Genomic DNA, 21,843 nt, shown 5'->3' with positions numbered 1-21,843 from the left:
CAGCGTTATTATGGCACGCGAGTCCTCTATCTCCATCACTCGTTGAAGTGGTATACCAAGTAGTTGGGCAAACCAAACACCTCGTAGCCCAAGCGTTTAGCCATCTTGGCAAAACCCTCTGTTTCTATCAAATGGTAGAATGGAAACGAAGGGAACATGGCTCCATCTCTGTGGACATCAGCCTTGACCATGACAGCACCTCCTCCAACACCATCCAATTGCATTTCGGTATGGACGTCACCTTTGGCGTCATAGAAATGAGCCATGAGCGGTCTGTAGGTAGCCATCTCAGCGTAACCTTCAACTACAATCTCGTCGTCTGCCAAACCTGCAGCGATTTTCAAGCCTTCTTCTGATTCTACCCAGTTGTTGAAGTCATACGGTCTGATGGATGGTTGTTGTGTCGATTCGTCTTCGTATCTCTGGTACACGTTGGCCAGAATAACTGGTTTATTGTGTGACGTCAAATCCTGAATCAATCCAGCAGGAGTTTCTACGATGTCGGCATCTAGCCATAAAATCCAAGACGTAGTTGGCGCAATAGTCGTGAAAAGTAACGAATTTCTGGCAAGAGCCATCATCAGTCTTCTTTCTTTCTGCACATTGAGTGCATGTCTGTCCTTCTCCAACTGCGAGTTAAGAGAGTTCGTGTCTTGTCTCAATATGGTGATCTTCTTGTATTTCAACTGGTTGGCCGCTTTGGCGTCTTTGATTGCTTCTTCCAAATGCTTAAGTGCTACATCACCGTCTTTGTTACGAGGCAAAATGAATCCCAACAGAATCAAGCTGTGTTCATACGTCAACTTCTGGATGTTATCCCAGTACTGTGGCGTGAAACGTGACATGGGCGTCAAAATCAACACCTCCTCCTTCTTTGCAAGCGAATCGGCAGAAGTGGACAACTTGTTCAAGTCGTAGTGGCTGATGTGATTCTTAGGCAAGTTTTTAAGAATCACCAGGTCTCTGTTCTTTGCAAACAAACCTCGGGATTTCTTCTTGTAGCTGTATTTGTTGCCAGAAGATGAGGAGGAAGAGCCATGTGCCGCAAAGAAGTAGAAATACACGAGCAATAACACGGAAATCGGTGCTATCAATGATAAAGGCTTTTTTCGTATATAACGAATATACTGATTCTTGATGTAGACCATAGCGCAATGAAATGGGGGATCAACTGCAGCGTTACTCTGGAATCAAATATAACAAACGTTTACCACGGGATTGAATTCAAGAACTCCGTGGATGCTGGCACCTGGAAAGAAATGTCGTGGAAAAATGGATCAATCTCTTCTTCATTCGTGTTTGTTTTGCTGGAAAATTTGGCCTGAACAAACCAGTGTCGTGCGACATGCCACTGGGTGTAAAAATGTCGCGTTCCTGAATTCTTGCCTGCTAACACCGATTTATCATTACTTGCCAGAAGTGAGCGTAATAATTGTAGGACAATCTATGGATAAGGCAAATTCCACACAAGTAGACAAGACTTAATAACCTACGAAAATTTCAAGATTTTGAGCTGTCATCATCTTTCATAATCTGGGCTCAACTTCAGTAGCGTTATCTGAAAATATTTTTTTGTTCGATCACGTGATTTATGAAAAATAGTAACCATTTTAACATTTCTCTCTAAACCTACAATAACTCTGAAGACATAAACATATTCGACAATATTAGCTATAAAAAATTACATAGCTTACTTGAAGACCTTACCATCAGCGATTTCTCTCTTTTCGCCGTTGACGTCAACAGGTTGGTCCCAAGCCAACATGTTTTCAATGAACTTCTTGGATTCTTCATCCTTAGGGTCCAACTTGGTGTAGGCGTATGATTCCCAATCTGGAGCAACGTCGAAGGCTGGAGCGTACTCTTGACCTCTGACCAAGAAGAAACCGGTGATACCGTTGTTGTTGTTTTCACCGTAGACGACCAAACAACCGAACAAGTACTTGGTGGAAGCAGACAATCTGTTGAAGAAACCACCAACCAAGTTGTTGGACATGAAGGTCAAAGTCAACTCGTCGTTGTACTTGTAGTCAACCTTCCACAACGACCATTCTTCTGGGTCGTATTGGTTCTTCCAGAACCATGGAATAGCGACTTCTCTGGTTTCCTCATTGGAGTAAACTCTCTTCCACTCGTCAAGAGCAGCCTTAGGGTTACCCAAAGCGGCCAATGGGTGCTTTGGCTTTGGAGCTTCAGCTGGAATGTCGTCTTCTTCCTTTGGAGCAGCTGGCTTCTTTTCCTTCTTTGGAGCAGCTTCCTTTGGAGCAGCAGCCTTCTTTTCCTTCTTAGGAGGAACGAATTCCTTAGCCTTCTCAATGAAAGTGAAGTCACCAATAATGTCATGAAGGATCTTTTGAGAGATCACAGTCTTGAACCATCTGGAGGTGTTTGGGTGGGCCTTTCTCCAGTCGGCACCGAACAAGTGTTCGAAACCTCTAACGAGAAGAGCAGCAGAGAAGACATCAGCAAAGGTGAGTCTTTCACCAACCAAGTAGGTGTATTCAGCCAATCTAGCTTCGTAGAGAGAGATGACCTTCTCAACGTAGGCAGAAGCTTCGTCGACGTTCTTCTTGTTGTAAGGAGAAGCACCGGTCAATGGCTTGAAGACATTAGCAATGTTTGGCAACAATTCCATGTTGGACAAAGACAACCACTTCAAGATTTCAGAGTATTCCTTAGCGTTCTTACCCAACAACTTAGACTTTGGATCAGCCAAGTTAATAACTAGAATTGTTAGTACTATGAACGGAACAAAACCATTTTTAATTGTTTGTTGTGCTATCTCTGTGATTTCAGATTAGGTATTCTCGACATGATTTATTAAGACAGGGATAACTGTTTAATATGAAAAAATTTCTCATCATTTAGATTAGACAACAATTGTGACAAACAAATCAATTGCTACTGTGCAATTGGTAATGCTAATACATACGGTAAATGGAAATAGCAATGACTTCGTGCAACTTGAAGCCCTTTGGACCAACAAAGGCTGGGATCTTCTTCAATGGGAAGGCCTTTTGGTAAGCAGCGTCATCGGAGCCAACAATTTTGACATCCAAGTTGAAGTGCTTGATAAGAGCCTTTGGTGGGACAGTACGGATCTGTTGATCGCCGAATAAGGTGCCTAAGGACATGTTTAAATTCAATTCGTTGGGGACCTTTTTATAATAAGCGTGCCTAGAATTCAAAATCCTACTCTTTGTAGACTACCGTGGTATGAAAAATTTTCGAAAATTGATGCGGCCGGGTAACCACGACGAGTTTTGTTCAACCACGATGCAACAGGATTTTCCCTAATCCCTCCAAGTTAAGGTCGTGTGAATTGGTCAAATCTCCCCGAGCCACAGAAGGATCTACATACTACAAGCTGACTCAGGGGTTGGGCAAGTTACACTGTCTCTCGGTGTTTCATATTAGTAGTGACCGGTATGCACATAATCTACAGCAGATTCAGTAGCAATTTTGAAGTTTATTCTGTAAAAATTAAGAGAATGAAGCTCGTCTCCCCAAAACCATATCAATAAAATCTTGTGTGCTAACTGGTGATAACTGATTGGATCTTTGAGCCAATTCTTATCTATCTCTCTAAGACAGCCAGATGTCTTGTTTAACTCCAAAGAATAGTAATGTCTGTGGGAAAGAAATCTTCATGTAGACACTAGAATAAACGTTTACTTTGGCAGATGTTCAACTCTCTGTACCCATTGTGAGCTAATTTACCTTGGAGGTTGGTGTTGGACGTTGTTCTCATACGACAGAAAAACTTGACGAAGAAGCTTTTGACGATGAAACTCTTGACGATGAAACTCTTGACGGTGAAACTCACGACGATGCAACGTATGACGAGACAACAAGAAAAGCAAGATAATCTTGGCAATAGTGGGTGACTGGGCTCTGTCATTCAATAAGTAGCCTATTGACATTTATGTTAGGTGCCAACTGTCATTCGAGCATTTACGATCTCAATTGGCCATTCCAATTTAGTGTGCACTATGTCTTGCAAAATCAGGACAATTTTAGGGTCCCTACTGCGGAGACGTAAAAGATCGGTACTACCATGCAAGGAATTGAGGCTGGCTACCAAGTTGTCTCTCGTTTGTATCAGATTCTATGTTTGATCTCTACTCGGTGTCTTCCTGCTGTTAAGAGATCTATCGTTGAATTTCCTGTTTCCCCAGACAGGCAATCCCCTTTCGCAAGCGATGCATGATCAGATTAAGTCTGGTATCAATAGTTATCAATAGATTACTATCAAATTCTGCTTGATAGAAACTGGATGCCATCTCGCTGATGGTGGTGTGCAAGTTGAATATTTATACTATAGAGAAACTATAGCCAATGGACTTCAAGTTAATTTGAAACTTATTTTTGGGTCTCTCAGGTTTCTGAAGGGATGAATAATTTAATTACAGGGGCTTTTGGCAAAATAACGGCTTGGATCTTGGGCTGTTCAATTCTTATTCTGGACAATTTTCTACCGCTGTCTGAAGAAAGTATTAACGAATCTTTGAAATTGTGGACCATTTAAAGTTCACGTTTAAACCTTCCACATCTAATATTTTATAGTTACGCTGAACAATAGTGCAAATCTTGTAAACAAATACATGCTATGTGATTCACAGTGATGTAATTACAGCTTTAGGCAATTGCAAGTGAAATACAACATCAAATTTACTTAGCCACTTTTTTGTTAAGAAACAGCACACAAAGGCTCATAATTGGAGGTTATACACCTATTTTGAATACATCATTAATCAATAACAAAATCCGTGTCGCTTCACAGCTCTTCTAAATGAGATGAAAATTCATGAAAGTACTGCAGCAGCAGAAACAAAATCAACCAATCCATCATTATGCTATTTGTGCTTCACATAATTTGGAATTGAGTTGGGCTGATTTCTTAAACATTTCTGAAAACTATTTTGAAAATGTATTTAGTACAAAATAAATAGACCATTTCCTTTTTTCATGAACATTCCTTACGAATATACTTTCATATTCATCAAAATTATTTGTTTTGCTGCTGGCCCATTGGCTTTTGCTAACTCTGATTTAAGAAAATGAAAACTCTCTCGCCTTCGATTTTCATGTTTCTAAGTAGACACATTTGCAGAGTTGAAGAAGAATATTCTAAAACGGAGTTCATTATGAATTATTTTTCAGTAAGCAAATGGGCTCCAATACTTGAAGAGAGATACGAATATCCATACCCAGAGATGTGAAAAATCCAAGCTGAAAATCTAGTTCTTAAATCATAATATGATGATCACAATGACTGCAATATATGTCGACTGAAGTGGAAGCTCCCAGATTTATTGATTGATTTCAATCATTAGCAATTAAACAATTACGATTAAATTATCACATTTTCCACAAAGCTTGGCCATCATGTATTCCTAAGTTGTTAATCATTTTAAGTTAAATGAAAATACGAAAACCCCTGTAGAGAATTTGAATTCGACTTAAAAGTGAACAAGATCAAGGAACCACGAAATTTATCAGGAACAGTACTTCCAAACATCTTCGTATGTTATACATGATTTAGAATTATTGCTCAGAATCAAGTACTAGTTATATCTATTTACCAGGGTGAATGTATTTTTTGAGCATTTTCTGTACGCTTCTAGTAGGAATTCTTATAGGTAACATCTAGACTCTATTTTTTCCATGGGAATATCTGAAAGTAATTGATATCGTGATATTAACATGTGGTTTCTGCACCTCATCTAATAAGTGTTTAAGACTGAATTCTGCGATGACAATTTCTTGGATTTGTTACAACAAGAATAACTATGATCAATTGTATGGCTGAGGCTTGGAATTCATGAAATTTGAATTGAACATATTAGGCGATGGTTGAGGCTCGAAGTATACGCTATTTTGGTCTTGATTGGGTAAGAAATTCCCATTAAGTAGAAGTTTTGTAATATTGAAGTTCTCTTGAATTGGATTTGCCTCCATATTTGTTAAGTCATTCCTTAGTGGTTGGATTGGTTGAGTATTCATCAAATCCATATTATGGGTAGGTGTATGATGAAATGTAGGAAATACTTGTGATGTAGGATGAAAAGAAGGGTACAAATCCTGCTGATACTGTAAGTCAGACTCAAATAGATCTTCGGGTCGATGCAAGTGAATATAAGGTTGGTACAACAAACTGCCATTTTCATACAATGAAGCAATAGTAATAGATTGGTCTAAGAGTCTAAACGGTTGTGCCATTCTAATTGAAAAATCATTCTGAATAGGACTTTTTCGACTTCTACGAATAGCTGTAAGAAGATTCCTTCTAGACTTTTCCTGATCCGGATTATAAATGGTGTATTGGGTGAAGTTTAACCTGATACCTCTGTGGCATTTGCGCTTTGATTTTATGCAATTCTTACAAACAGGCTGTTGTTCATCACACTTGATATGACGATCTCGACATGTCAAACAGCCTGATCTAGTTCTGCTTCTCTTAACAGAAGGTTTTATTCGTTTCTTTGCCATCACTTAATCTCTACTTGCAAGTGTAGGATTTAAGACGACAACTATGCTTATCAGAATACAATTCTCTTTCAGACTCTCCTATTGGAGGGTCCCCAGTCAGTGAAGTTTGATGTAATTGTCCTCACTACGACCTTCCCTATAGTGGCTTGGATTACAAATTCTAGATTTCCGTAATGGAAACTTGTTTGATATACTCAGTAATCCGTTCTATTATCTGCTGGAGCTATTCTTTTCAACCACCACCTTGTGGACTCTAACAACAAGTGAAATGAAAGATTTTAAGTTGGTTGATGGATCTGCAGTTATCTTGGTGCTCTTTTCTAAAGAATAGTGGAATAGAGTAGATATGAAAACAGTTATTATTATGATCCAATGGGCAAGCGATCCTCATACGGAAGAACAAATGTTACCTAGAAATACCAATGGAGTTTAATACAATTGCGATAAAACAAAAACAAGATATGCACAGGAGCACTTTCAAACAAATGGTTAAGTAGCCTTGCTAATAAGACACAATTTGAAGTTCAAAGGTTAATGCCTTTCAAACAAACTCATTCGCGAAGACAGCAACTGAAACACTTGACTCAAAGGTTTCTTCGAAAACTGTGCTAAGCCAAGGAATTGATAGATCCAGAAAACTGAAAGCAATTGAATTAAATCAATGGAAGAAACTAAGGTTTGTGAAGCTAGAAGCTTGAGTTGAACTTAATATAAGTAATCTTCACGATGAAGCCGTTCCACGTGAGAATTTAAATAGAATTGGGAATACTCAGTTCAAATGAGTCTAGTGCGCGTTGTATGTTCAGCCTCAGAGAGAACACCATCGAACAAAACCATCCTTGCAGAATCTTTTTTATTTATACCAACCGCTTCTCCTTTTCCCAAGATACTACTTTACTCAATGGTTAAGGACATAAAAAATAGAATTTAGAAAAAAATAATTTTTTGCGCCTTGAAAAATAACAATACTAAAACAAACTATATATGTACATGATTCTAATAGGGTTAAAAAATATTTGCAAATTTGTTCATAATGCAACAAAAAAACATTGCAACATTGGCAAGTCAAGATATAAACTTTGGAATCAATATTGCAACATTTGCAAGTATTCTCTAAGAGATTATATTGTATCTTCACAACTGATACCAAATTAAGCTTTGTTGAATTTCCTCGGTATCTGTATCTCTTCAAATCTGAGTACGTTTCATGAAAGGATCATTTTTAAGACTACTTGAATAAACTCCCGAAAGATAGTTATGCTATGCTATGCACAGGCTGACACGGCTGCCGGTTTCCCCAGAGAGATAACAACACCCACTTGCAAATGCATGCATTCTGCAGCTTTACTCCGTGCTTAATCCCAAAAATCTCAAAACTTGAATCTCACAAAGCCTAACCTCAAATCATTCAATAATAAAAATTTAATCATACCCCCTCAGACTGCATATGTATTCATATTTCAACTTTTTCTTATCGTTCCCAAATATCCGAACCGAGTCTGAATGTAGGCTGTTGGGGACCACAACGTGTGCAGTCCACTGAAAATTTTCCCCAACTTATTGGTCTACAATTTTACACTAAGCATCCGCATTATTCAAGTTTCTAGATCTGTTTCTTCGGAAATTACGAGTTAATTAATTTTTCGGAATGCAGTAGATCGTTTTTTGTTCGACGCCTAAACGAGAAAAGGATCGGTGTATTGATGTAAACCTTTTCTGACCGTGGCGTTATCACTGCATCTCCTACAAAAAAACAATAGCCCTATTGGAACCTTAGCAACGAGACCATCCCATTTGTCGGCTCACCCACCAAATTGATTGTTATTCTCGGGTAGGAGAAAAATTCATGTGTATGGTCATAGTTTAACGAACGAGGAGTAGCTGTACGTACCAGACGTGCATGTGTACATTATTTTTTGATGAAATGCTTAGACTAAATTCTAAATTCTTGTTTGTTCTAAAACGTACAAGAATTGTCGAGTCTCCGTTTTTGTGATCCGATGCTAAATTTTGGTGGTGAAACGAGTTAGCAACAACCTAGTATAATAGAACATCAAAAAAAATACTCAAAAGGGCGAAGAATTTTTATCGCCTGGACATCAGGGAAGTCATGGCTACTGCAATTTGAAAAGTCGAGTAATGATTAGACTTGATATAGACGCATAACATATAAAATAGAACTTTTTAGAGTCTCCCTAGAATTGGCAACTATCAGCCGAAACAGTCGATATTTGGAATCCCTGTGATAATAGAGTTTCATCTATTTCCCTTAAAACCGAAAAAACGTCGTTATAGTATAGGAAACGAATTGAGCAGCTGCAAGGTGAATGAAATTGACAGCGTTTAGGAAGTCTGCTTATGACAAAGAACTTTATTTAATATGCAATACCTCCCTTATTATTGAACATGCTCAGCATCATGATCAACAAAGACATCACTCAATTATTATTTCTCTTCAGAACCTAAATTAAAAAGGAACTTATCTTGTCAGAAAGAAAAGTATTCATGTGAAGGGTTGCGAGCGAAGGAGAGAACAAATAGCTACCTCAGAAAATGAAATTGACATGACCTTCATGTAATATATTATGGACACAATTTTAATATCTACCTTGCTTTTTGCAGTGGTTCGTCAAATAATAGCGGTTGAGTAGTTTTTATTCCCTTTCTTAAAATATTTTCGTTTTCTTTGTGTGTAAGTTTATTTCAATTCGAGTAGACGATAAATACGAAAGAAGGATTAAGCACGCAGAGACATTTGCTTGCAAAATTGGTCAATACTAGAATCCGGCCTTAAAACTGTAGCTAGAAGTGTTGTGATGCCTCTTCCTATGTTGGACATCGTCACCCCTGGAATCCTTAGTAATATCCTGATCTTCGCCGACAAGATTCAAAAAATCACAGAACAATGTTCGACATATAGACCGTTTTGGAGAATTGCGTCGGAATTGCGCCGGGAATACCCGAAAGGGAGAACAGGGTATAGAGCAGGATATATTCTTTCCCGCCTGAAGCTGTACATTGCATTATTGATCTTTGCATGACAACACTGATGCAGTCGGTACTTTCTCCGGCTGTGACTTCTTGAAGAGGAAACTGGCAATGAGTGTGTTAAAAGGAGCAAGATATATTTTGCGAAGAGGCCATTTTTGTTGCTAAGCATCTTCTGGAGGGTAAGAATAGCCTACTACCATTTTCCGTGTGATAAAACTTACTTCTACGCGTTAACGTCCCAAACACTCTATGGCACTACGAAATTTCTCACTTAATAATAAGCAAGACAAAAAACAATGAAACCGAACAATGAAACCCTTTTGTCGGAGCCTCTGCCTGTACTGATCTTCGGAGATATGTATTTCTTAAATCCAATGTGTGACAGAATCAACGATTACAAGTATATATATCATGTGGAATTTACTCGAGAAGAGCCCTAGTGGGTACAAATATTAATACCGTTTAACTCCTGATAAGGAAGATAATGTCGGGAAATTATGCCGATGCAACACTGTTTTTTATCATGGGCAAACCATTTAGTCCAAGTCCCTAGGTATACAGGCGACCACAAATATTGTCATTAAAACAAGATTAATCGTAAATCCATAACCATAGTTGAATCCAAAGCTTTGTATCAGATAAGGGGTTATTGTCGTAATTATCCAGTTAGTCAACCAATTGCTTGCTATTGCATAAGCGAGAACTTGAGGGTCTTTCTTGCTAATGGCGTTACCCAAAATCGCACAACATGGACCCCAGCTTAGTGAGAACAAGAACACAAAAATAACCCCCAATGAAAGTAGAGCATTATTATTAAAGAAAAATGAGCCTATTGTTGAAAACGTCACCATTACTGCTCCCATTGCTATCGAACTTGCAAGTAGAATAGTTTTGACACTGAGCGCCTGGATTATCGGGCCACTTATGATAGAGCCCAACAAGTTAACAAGGCTCAAGAGTACTGATGCATAATTACTTTGAAACATCAATGGTGCAAAATAAAAAAAGTAATTGATTCCTGTGAGCTGTTGGAAAATCATAACTCCACAGCAAATTAACAGGTCCTTTCTTTTTGTGCCCTCTATATTTATTTCGTAGTTGAGAGCTTGCTTTTCAGCATACACACAGTCAAACTCAATTTTGGTGATATTCCTTATAAGTTTCAGATAGATTAACTGGAGCGCATCTGTGTTCTTCATCCTTTCGTGAAACAGAACGGAATCTGGTAGCCATATTGACAACAAGTTGAAACCTATAACAAATGCCACCTTAAAGTACACGACAGTTTCAAGTAGAACATGCGATAGCTCCATCAGAAGCAAATTGCCCAATAGAATAGTTAGGCACACTGAAGTTTGCCATATGCTGATATAAAGACCTTTTCTTGGAAAATTGAGGACCAATAACTCGTACATATACAATGGACCTATAGTACACGCAATTCCACAATTAATTCCACAAAGGAGTCTACCCAACAGGAAACCAATCAATGAAGATCTGTTTACAGAGATTAATTCTACAAAAGAGCCGACGAAGTAGAAAATGGTGGTCGAGCGTAGAATGAACTTCAAGTTGAAGTTATTGGCACACTTTCCAACTACCAAACTGCCCGCCAAACAACCAATGTTAAATGCTGATATTGCAATGCCAAGCTGCAATGTCGAAATAGTTGAGAAGGGGAATCTAGGGTTTGATATTAGGCTGCCTGTTGTACCAACGTCCCAGCCAAGTGGAAATGACGACAATGCAATTATGCAACAGTACAGAAGTATATTCCAGTATTTGAAGTCTATATTATCTGATGATTCTATCTGCAAGTAGGGAGGGACATTGTTTGTGGAGTCTGGCCCTTTTTCGGAGGAGGAACAGTTCATGACGATATTTTTAGGAGATTCGGGGTATGTCGGCATTGTAATTCGCTCAATGTATTGAAATATTCCCTGGAGGATATGTACAAAGAAAGCACTGTACAGCTACTGTGCAACTACCAAGATCCTACAGAAAAGAATAGCATAAATCAAATTTATGTAATTTTGTTCTTTTTCAATTGCCGCCATTAGTACTCACATTAAGCTGCAAAATATTGCTATCTCGGGATTCCATAGAAACGGTTGCACAGTGAGAAGCTTTGCATATTGGGGAACCTATGGAATGAGGGGAGCACATGCAGGACCTATCTTTCCCTCGGAATGACGAAGCTGTCAAACTCGGTGATAACAACCGTAAGTCATAAAGCTTCCAAGGAAACGTTGTCTGGGCTAAACTGGTTCAAGAGAGAGAATCGGACTATTACGGATCTGGGGCTGATCGATGGCATTAGCCTAATCTATTTTTCGGAGTGTTGGCGATTTCTTGGGCTAGCTGGCACAGACTGTATGGAGCGAGAGAAGATTGTCCTTATCTATTCAGACACAATGTATTATTTAAGGTCTATAGGAACAAATTTATTTTCGCAGGAGTGTGATTCTGTGTTTGGTCAAAGCCCACACCACGAGAGATTTGTAACTTAAAGTTAGCCCAGGAGCTGGAATTGGGTGTCAGGAACTGGTTTGAGATTCAGGCACATGTACGAGGAATTTCGCAGTAAATTGTGAGGCTCCGCCATTGTTAGTCGTAGATAAGCGTTTTTAGGCGCTTCTAGCGACACGCCAGGAATAGGAAGGGTGACAGACGGCGGCTATTTGTATATAGCGTGTACGGCCAGCTAAACGACAATTGTACGTACGCTACCATCCAGGGCCAAGAATGGCGTCTCTCAGCACCCCGGACTAATTCTGAAACGGGGGCCAGGATCCAGACACAGTTCCGTTATGTGCGCCTGAGGGCCCACGGGAGGTGACGCAGACACTATTCGTGGGAGCCAGAGATACTGAAAATATCTTACATATAAGCGAAAGGTTATATCTCTGGTTTTCACAAATGGACTCCTGGTGGGTTTATTGGTTAGGGAGCCAGAACCCAGCTCGAGAATTGTCTGTAAATCGGCAGATGCAAAAAGGGTTGACCCCAGAGTCTTGATCTGGTTATCAAAGAGGGCGTAATGGCCAAACCAGCCAGTCCAAACTTCCTTTGGCCCCGCCATATGTGTATTGATGCTGATCCCTTCTGCCTCAGGAGTGCCGTCAAAAATCACAGTAGTAATAATTTTCTCTACGTTCCCTAATCTAGCAGAATATTTCAGAAAATTGTTCTCACCTTTTTTATATTCATATCTGGCTTTCACAAGTAGCATTTCGTTCTCTGTCGTTGTTCCCGTTTTCGTTTCCGCCGTAGCCTTTGTTATTTTTCTCCAGGACGCAATTGTGTTGTTGTAGCTAATTTCAACTCCCTTCGCTAACTCAGCCGTTGAAGAAAAGTCCGAATCATTGCTTGAAAAAAAAATTAGCTTAGACCACACTTTTCATTTTCACCTCATACCCTTTAATATCACACTGATCAGAATGGGCGACGAGAACAAATCGGATCAGTCTGATGACTACGGACCCAAGCTACAGCACCAAACTACCACCTTCAACAAAAACGCCGCTCCTTTTGTTCCGTTTGGCTCGTCTTCCGGGTATAGCACAAACCCCAGTAGCATAAATCAGAAGTATGCGCAACAGCCGCTAAATCAATTACCGTCCTACCACAACTTCGGCAACTGTTATGTTCAATTGGACAACCTACCTGTCTCTATAACAAAGCATAATCTCGAAGAATTAATTGACTCCATTATTCTCAGTGATTTCAGCGATTTCCCTGAACCAACCACTTATCAGGTTGTGAAATTCACCCACGAGCCTGGGACTGCGACAGGCAAAGAAAATGAACCTGAGTCCCGATCTGACACCAATGGCTCGGGAACAGCATCGGCAGTGTTGGAAATACCCAATTGGACTTTCTGCGCCAAACTTATAGAAATAGTCAACGGATACGAATGGCTCGATAAAATTTTGGATATTTCGCTAACTTCCGTACCCACCATGGAATACCGAACCGCAGCACCAAGAGCCAATTCGCCATACTATAACCCATTCTACTCTGGATCATATATGGCTAATGTTGCAAATGTAGGAAATGCTGCTTTGGGAACTTCGGGATCGAACATGGTGCCTTCCGCAGGAATTCCTCAATCCAGACAACCTTCGTCTGGTGCCTACGACTATGGTCTGGCTCCAATTTACCATCCACAGTATCCCCACCAGCTTCCTCCAATTCCTCATCCTTTTCAGCTTCAGCCACGTATATCAATGCAGTTACCGCCTGGTGTACCACTTCCGCAGGGGTATCCTGGATCCTCCAACATAGCCTTAACTCCTAGTACCCACACTCCACCACGCCAATTTCTCTCGCGTAGATCGTCTTCTTCAAAATCGTTTGACTCTAGGCGAAACTCAAGAAATAACAGCTTTACGAGCAACAAAAATTCGGTATCATCTACATCATCTACTTCGCTTTCTGGGGCCAATGCTCTTGGAGGGTCTTCAGCTTCAGCGGGCTCCACAAAACAACCAGTTCCTCTGTTTATCATGAATTTAGTAAATAATCGGACAAGAAATATGTCTAATATTGATACCTCGTCTTCAAACTCACCTACAACTGAAGAACTAGACGAAGAGATAGATGAAGCAGTGCATCTGGAACTGGCGGAAATTTCAGAACCTGTGGAAGTTGAAGAAGACTCCAGTGAACCACTCCAGCCAGATGAAGAAAGTTTCATTTTCATAAAAGATGAAGACGAAGGAGAAATGATACGAGTAAACCCATGTCGATTGTTTATTGGCAATGTGCCCTATTCTTCCAATTGGGCTTCTCTAAAGAAATTCTTAATTTCGAAGGCAAGAGAATTAGAGCCTTCATTCACCCTTTCAATTTTGAGAGTTGAAATTCCTATGCAATCTATAACTTCTACAAACAACATGGGTGGTAGTGACGATGGATATCAAGGATTCATACAACCCCCAAGAACTCCCTCGTTTGATGAACTATACTTTCTGGCATCTCAAGGAGGTTCAACTACTGACGCACAGCAAATGAACCATCTATTTGCACAACCAGTATTTTCCAAAAGTAGAGGCTTTGCCATCGTTACCACTGGCAATAAAGAGTCCTCAGATAAATTGATAGAATTATTTGATAATATGGAATTTGAAGGAAGATCCTTGACTGTGCGATATGATAAGTTTCCCGACTATAATAACTATGTTATTCAGCAGTTATACTCTGGAAACTCTTCAGCATCTTCGTCATATGGAAATCCAAATCCTAGCATAACTGCATCCAATTCGTCATCAATGTTGCCCGGATATAACTACAATCCGAACAAGTATGGAAGCAGAAAGAACAGCTTTCATGGCAGCCAAAGCAGCGGAGGTGGTTCCTCTGTTATCAGTAATCTTGCCTTCGAGAGAAATCTGTTCCAACAGAAGTTCTACTATGGCGGAGGCTCTACAGGACCTTCAATCGTTCCAGGTGGGCCAGGTTACTACGTATACCCGTACTATTTCAACAGTAATACCAACCAGAACCAACCGCCCATATCCAGTGTCTCGCTTCCTCCACTTCAAACAGCACCACCAGGTGTGGGATTTTCACAATTCAACAATACTCAATCGCTGGTATCACCATCACTGTCGGCACTCTTTTTTCAACAACAGCAGACGGCGTCGTCGCAGCCGTTGCTGTCTGTGTCCAATACAATTGAAGAAAGCAGAGAACAATCGCCACTAGCAAAAGAAGCAAAGATTCCTTACACTGCGAAACTTGCAGTTAGCAAAACTTCGTCACCAGCGAAACAAATAAAGAACAAAGTCGTAGACGAACAGTTCAAAAAGAATCAGATGGCTCTAACAGACGAGGAAAAGGCCCGAGATTTGGTCAATTCGTTTGGCCAACTCGGGATTGGACCAGAAAACAAGCATTAGCAATTGATCTACTATATAGTCATATATACTCTATTTGTTGTCAATGAAATGTCTGATATACATACTATCACTATGGCAGTACCTTATCAGAACAAAATGATTGCAAATTATGATTATTTTGGTGTCCTGCATATATAACTCTAACACAAACTCTATCACCTGGAGATGTGGCTCTACCCCCGTTAAAAAGGGATTATGGTTGAGGCAGAATTATACTCAAGACCTCGTATACACCTGTAGCACATAGTGTGGGTCTTAAAATTGCGAGAACTCATTCTTTTATTGCTCTGAAATGTGTCAATTCAGTTACGGATTCAGTGACAGAGTTCTGAAATTTCCATATGCAAAGTTGAGTGTGTTTTAAGGTTGCAGCACATGCGTCAGCACGGATCCAGAGCTGATAAGAAAGATAATTTTTCAGAATAAGTGAAATTCTGGTGATATATACAGATGTAGTTAATCCTGCCAAGCAGCTGAACACTGCTCCTGTAAACTGTGTGAATTACAGTGAATCCACTCTTTTCCCGAAGACTTAAGGCACATGATCTACGTTTGTATCACCTGATTTTTCTCACATGACAACATTTCTTTCAACGCTCACGAAAAAATTTGAGGGATTAGATAACCAACAGAATTTGATAGCGTAAGCATCAGCAGACACTAATATCTACCAGTTCAACTAGCAAATTAAATCAATTACACTTCCCATCATGGCTACAGAAGCCGAGTCCGTCCCTCAGCGAAAGACGTCCGCTGAAAATGTTTCTGGTGGTGGAGACATCGCTGATATAGCCCAAGAAAGTAATACTCAGCGAGACATAAAGACCGACAAGGGGCCAACAATCTCTACCAAAAATACTGTAGACTCCAAAAGATCACCGCAATTGAAACTGCCTACATTTTCTCAGTCTGGGAATCCGCTTGTTCCCGTGACGAGTCCCCTAGACATGGCGATATCGAACTTGACTTGTCCATCGCCTCCACCTATATTGAACAATGGCCCTCATCATTTAAGAAACGTATCTCCACACGTATCGCCCCCACCAGCTTCATCACATACACCTCAACCGGGAAGAGAAACGATCCGAGCCGGTGGTGCGATTCTTCAAGAAAAGGAGCGTGAAAAACAACAACAGAGTCATAAAGTCAGTCATGCTGATACTGTAATTCGTAATGGTGGCATCGGCTCTAATGTCGATGCTTCTCTTGGTTCTAATGCTAATATTAGTGCCAATGCAAGTGCCAATGCCAGTACTAGCAATCTCACCAGTATCATAAAGGCTCAAAGCCCCGGTACCATTGATGATTCTGTTAGGAACGATTCTGTCACTTCGCTCGACTACACATTGAAACCTCCACAGACTTCTTCGCACCACAAAGCTCCTTCTGTACATGCGCATTTCTACGTAGATGAAGCTGTGAAGTCAGCTAAAAACATCACCAGATCGAGAAGTGGCTCTAACAGTGGTAGCGATCTGGCAGCTTTGCATGGACTTAGTGTAGTCACTAGTCCTACTCTTTCAGCTGGATCTGGACTGATTTATGATAAACAGCCTTCTTCGGCTTCTACTTCTACAGCATCTATACAAAGATTCAACAATAGTAGCACCAGCATCTCTGGCAGTAACAATGCCATAGCTACGCCTTCTTCAGCTCTTGGGCGGAACGAACAGAATGCCAACATCGATCCACGTTTGCCTACAGACGACGGCAAGATCCATATTCTCTTGGGGGTGTGTGGAGCTCTTTCGACTGGCAAGATAAAGCTCATCATAGCCAAGTTGTTCGAGATCTATACCCCTCAGAAACTTCTGATCCAGTTGATATTGACCAAATCCAGCGAAAACTTCATTTCGCCAGAAGCAATCACCCACTTGGAAACAGTCAAGAAGATCAGAATATGGAGAGATGCCGATGAGTGGACGACGTGGAAAACTAGGCTGGACCCGGTTCTTCACATAGAATTGCGTCGTTGGGCAGATATCTTAATTGTTTGTCCCTTGACGGCAAACACCTTATCCAAGATATCACTTGGGCTTTGTGACAACTTACTTACTAATGTAATACGAGCTTGGAACACGTCATATCCAATACTATTGGCTCCGGCTATGGTCAGCTACTCATACAATGCCATCACTACCAAGAGGCAGTTGCGTTTGATAGGGGAAGAAATGCCGTGGATAGAAGTATTGAAACCAGTAGAAAAAGTCGTAGGCAGTTACGGTGACATCGGTATGGGGGGAATGATGGATTGGAACGAAATCGTAAACAAGATAGTAATCAAGTTGGGTGGTTATCCTGATGAGGAAGCGGAGGATGAGAAAAATAACGAAGAAGCAATTGAAGACGACGAAGATGATAACGATAATAACAATGACGACGATGAAGACGACGATGAAGATGACGAGGACGATGAAGACGATGACGACGATGATGATGATGATGATGATGATGATGACGACGAAGGCGGAGATGACGCCAAAGAAGTAGAGGAAGAAGAAGGGAGGGTCGAGGAAGACAATGAATTATCAAAGAGCCAAAATATCGATGAGATTCTAGACGATACTAGAACGAAGGAGTTATCATTGGAGGTTCCGTCCAAGTTAGAAAATCTCAAATTGGAGTCATAGACCAGTTTTAGAGATTCGTCTAGGCGCCATTCGTTTAATAGCAACGCCATCAAATGTATGATATTCAATTAAATATTTTGACACCATATTGTAGCTTGCTTTTTGCTTACCTTTTTTCAATCGTACATTAATCTACACGCATTTACTTTAATCTGCTCTTGAGAATCTAGTAACAAGCATTTGCTTTGAGATGTGCACAATAGTATACATATATTACATTAACTATACAGAGCTCTGCTATTGCATGCTGTTCATTTGTTTGATCTTCTCGTTTCTCCAGTGCTGGTAGTCATCACCTATTAAGGTGGAAGTGTCGCAGGTAGATATACTGTGCTTTCTCCCAGAGCTGGGTGGAAGTGGAATGTTATCTCTAGAAGTTAATAACGAGTTTTTCAAATTTATCTTGATAGGTGACATTTCATATGGAGAAGAATACTCTTTCTGTACAGTATTTTCATGATCTTCGAAAGTTCCAAGGTTGGACTTTAATGGTGAAAATTTCAGTTTCGAAATTAAGATATTGACACCATTAGCAACAGAATTGTTACTCTTCAATGGCGAGCCTTTCGAGATGTTCAGCAAATTCATACTGACATTGTTAATATTGTGGGGGGTATCGACAAGCGTGTCTTCGTAAATGTCATTATGGTTGAATCTATTGGTGGCATTATTTGGAACTTGCAAGTTATGATTCAAGTTCCTTTTTGAAATTTGGCTCATCTTGTTTCCATCTGCAACTAATGGTGAGTTGAGGGGTTGCAAGTGAGCTACAAAAGACTTCATTGGTGAAAAACTATTTCCCATATGAATTGGACTTTCAGCACTAGAAGTACTGGAATTGCTGCTTCCACTCATACTTGAATTAATCGCATTTGTTAAGCGAATAGTGGTAGGATTGTTAAAAGTCCGTTCTGATAAAGTACTGCGATGTGGCCTTGAAGCAGCAGGAATCTTCTTGATTGAATTTTCTGTTGAAGCCGAAGACTTTAATGGCGACGTTCTTCTGGAAAGAGTTGGCCTAGATGCTCTGGCTGTGGAATTGCCTCCATACCTGGCAGACATTGAAGTTGGCGATCGAGATGTTTTCACAGGAGACACAATTGGTCTAGTACGATTGATCGGAGCTTTATTATTTGTTCGAGTTGGAGAAACTGAAGTAGTAGTTCTAGGCTTTCTAAATCCTCTCGTAGATCGAGCACTAGATTGGTTCAATTGTTCAGATTCAATAATTAATATTTTCTCAAAGAAATCTTCGCCGTTGATCAGAATCGGTTTCTTTCCTTCTTGTAATGCAGAGTTGTTGTACTTGACAATTTCACTCTTTAAGCCTTCAAGTAATCGTGGAAGATTCTTGTTGATTCGTTTTCTGATCTTTTCCTCATTGAGCAAGATTTTACAAGAGTCCTTGCTAAGCAATCTCTCGGAGTTCTTGGAGGATTCACGAAGGAATTCTTGATCCTTAATTAGTCCATTTAGTTGTTCATAATGGATCAACACTGACAGTTTTGATGTGTACTCACTCTCCAATCGTGCCAATTCCTGTTCATGCTCAGAGAGAACTGTCTCTTTGTCGTGGCTGTCGTCATCAGCGTCATAATTGTAGTACCTGAAAGTTACTCTTTGTTCCTTCCCGTAAAACATTTTGTCCCAAAGCTTTTCTATTTCCACTCTGGCATCGGAAATAAAACTTTCAATAAACTCGGACCTCTTCATGTATAATTTGTTCAATTCAAGTTTCAAATTCATCAACGAGATATCAGTAAGAGCGCTGTTCATCTTCAAGAAGTTTTCCGTATACTCTGCACTTTCACCAAGCTTTTCCCACAACGATTGGCATGTGGATACATAATGTTCCCATTTCTGCTGTTTGGTATCTTTGATGTTCTGAAGAATATTACAGAACCTGTCTAGATAGTTTAAATGGGCATCGACCAAACCAAACTGGCTAGGATCGTGTTGTATAAGTCGTAAAGTTTCAATGTCAAAGAACCCATCAGAGCCATCATGTTTCACTTCATGACTCTTTTGGATCTCAAGAAGTTGGTCATTATTCAAATGCAATGTTTTTATGAGAAAGAAACAAGTTTCAGTTATTTGTCCAATTCTCTGCTTTCTCGACTCTATTTCTCTATTGCAATAGTCAATTTCTTTCTGTACAGCCGATAATATATCAGGTGTAATCTTAGTGATCTTGAGTCCTCTTATTACTCTGACTAACTGGTAGTTTATATCTCTCAAAGAGTCAATTTGAGAATCAGGTTGGTCTGTTTTCCTAGAAGTAGGTTGTGGTGAAGATGGTTCGTTGATAGAGAACTCCTTTTTGGATTTTCGAGGACTTGATAGTATAAACGTGTTCAGGTCATCTTTCAGTCCTGGGTGCTTCAAGCCGGAGTTCTTCTTGGATAAATTCATTTCTTCTATAATGGACTCAAACTCATTGATAAGACTTTGATGCATTTCAGCTTCCTCTTTACTATGAAGAGTGGAAAGTATTTGAGAATTGGCATCCTGTGAGTGGATATCGCCTACAATCTCACCTTTGTTGACATACTCAAGATTAAGATCATTGAGTTTCTTGAATAGCACTACAAAGGCCTTCAATACTTCAAGAAAGATCGAGTTCAATTTGTTCTTCAATTCAATAAGCGAAAGCTGCGGAATCGTCTTCATCATATAATCATACTGCTGTTCATAGTCCATCTGGTTGTCGTTAAAGTCTTGGGTCATGCTATCATTAAAGGGAGAGTTCACATAGAAGGACAGTTTTCTCTGTTGTATCTGTGCAAGTTTACGGAGCACCTCTTCCTTATATCCCTCTTCGTAGAGGCTGTTGTCATTGAAAGCCAATCCCCGTTCAAGTAGAGATAATGATTTTTCTCCCCTGCTCTCGTTTATCATGGCAAGTATGATTCTGATTTGTTGTCGTAACCATTCGCATTCGTTTTCTATGGAATTTTTCTCTCGCTGTAGACTAGATACGAAGTTTGATATGGTGTTTTCGATATGGGAGAAGATCTCTGCCTTTTTGGCAGAGATTTCCTGGGACGAATACCCTATTGTGCTATATATCTGGGAAAGTTCCTTAATGGTTTGGTTTACATTTAACACTATCAGATCGAATTTTTTTTCCTTTTCCATTTCTGAACTATCGGCATCTGCTTCTGGAGCATCTACCACGATCGTAGAGATGATATCCAGTGTGTCAACATACATGTCGTTGTTGGGACTTCGATGGTTCTTGGGCGTCGAGCCTTTTAAAGGGGTATGCACTTTGAACGAAGGCAAAGACTTTGACTCCATTCGGGGTTGATTTTCGAAGATTTGTATGTAACTTGCTTTATGGAATGAATAGGGTAGGAGCTCAATATTCAACAAACGGATCTCGATGTTCAACGATTCTATTCAGATTTCAATATTCAGATTGTTTTTCTTTATGGAAATTTCAAGTAATGAAGGGGTATAAGTACAAAGTGAAAGGCTACTAGTTTTCTAAGAAAGAGATTCTTTATTTCTCAGTTTTGGGTAAATTGATAGTTGCACAAAAGAGAGAGTTTATAATAACAAAACATCTTCTGAATCTCAGATTAGAGAGACTGCGAAAAAATGGTTGTGCTTTGCCATTTTGGGACACAATGTAAACAACTGGAATCCATACTAATGGATTTCGTTAAATGAACCAGAATTCACAGCATTGCCACCTCAACTTGAAGAATGGAGTCGTGGAAAGGTTTACATATTTACCACCAAGTAGGAGAGTGCTGGAAGTACTTTTTTGTTGGTATTTCGTACGCACATAAATGACAATTGTTTAAATCTCTGCTCGCGAA

General features: G+C 39.9%; 4 protein-coding genes across 4 annotated transcripts; 1 reads left to right on the top strand and 3 right to left on the bottom strand. All coding sequences in view use genetic code 12, as the record gives it.

The window, feature by feature from the left end:
- Positions 1-35: 35 nt before the first annotated feature.
- Positions 36-1,148, bottom strand: PICST_56149 (required for complex glycosylation; the record flags this gene model as incomplete). Its single annotated transcript, XM_001382577.1, has 1 exon — positions 36-1,148. The coding sequence occupies one exon, from the start codon at positions 1,146-1,148 to the stop codon at positions 36-38; it is 1,113 nt and encodes a 370-aa protein (XP_001382614.2).
- Positions 1,149-1,642: 494 nt separating this feature from the next.
- Positions 1,643-3,152, bottom strand: TEF4 (elongation factor 1 gamma domain-containing protein). The gene is made up of 2 exons (XM_001382576.1): positions 2,933-3,152; positions 1,643-2,724 (listed from the first exon to the last, which is right to left on the bottom strand). Exons 1-2 carry the CDS (start codon positions 3,132-3,134, stop codon positions 1,691-1,693), a joined length of 1,236 nt encoding a protein of 411 aa, XP_001382613.1. The 5' UTR covers positions 3,135-3,152; the 3' UTR covers positions 1,643-1,690.
- A 13,307-nt stretch (positions 3,153-16,459) lies between these two features.
- SIS2.2 (protein involved in cell cycle control and ion homeostasis) lies at positions 16,460-17,872 on the top strand (the record flags this gene model as incomplete). Its single annotated transcript, XM_001383115.1, has 2 exons — positions 16,460-16,579; positions 16,667-17,872. Coding segments are annotated over 2 exons (1,326 nt in total), but the record flags the coding sequence as incomplete, so codon positions are not given.
- Positions 17,873-18,253: 381 nt separating this feature from the next.
- PICST_54013 (hypothetical protein) lies at positions 18,254-21,229 on the bottom strand (the record flags this gene model as incomplete). Its single annotated transcript, XM_001382575.1, has 7 exons — positions 18,254-18,362; positions 18,402-18,457; positions 18,695-18,938; positions 19,002-19,043; positions 19,068-20,288; positions 20,331-20,744; positions 20,778-21,229. 7 exons carry the CDS (start codon positions 21,227-21,229, stop codon positions 18,254-18,256), a joined length of 2,538 nt encoding a protein of 845 aa, XP_001382612.2.
- Positions 21,230-21,843: the final 614 nt, after the last annotated feature.

This window comes from Scheffersomyces stipitis, chromosome 2 (genome assembly GCF_000209165.1).
Source record: "Scheffersomyces stipitis CBS 6054 chromosome 2, complete sequence".
NCBI lineage: Eukaryota > Fungi > Ascomycota > Pichiomycetes > Serinales > Debaryomycetaceae > Scheffersomyces > Scheffersomyces stipitis.
This window is presented reverse-complemented; position numbering and strand designations above follow the sequence as displayed.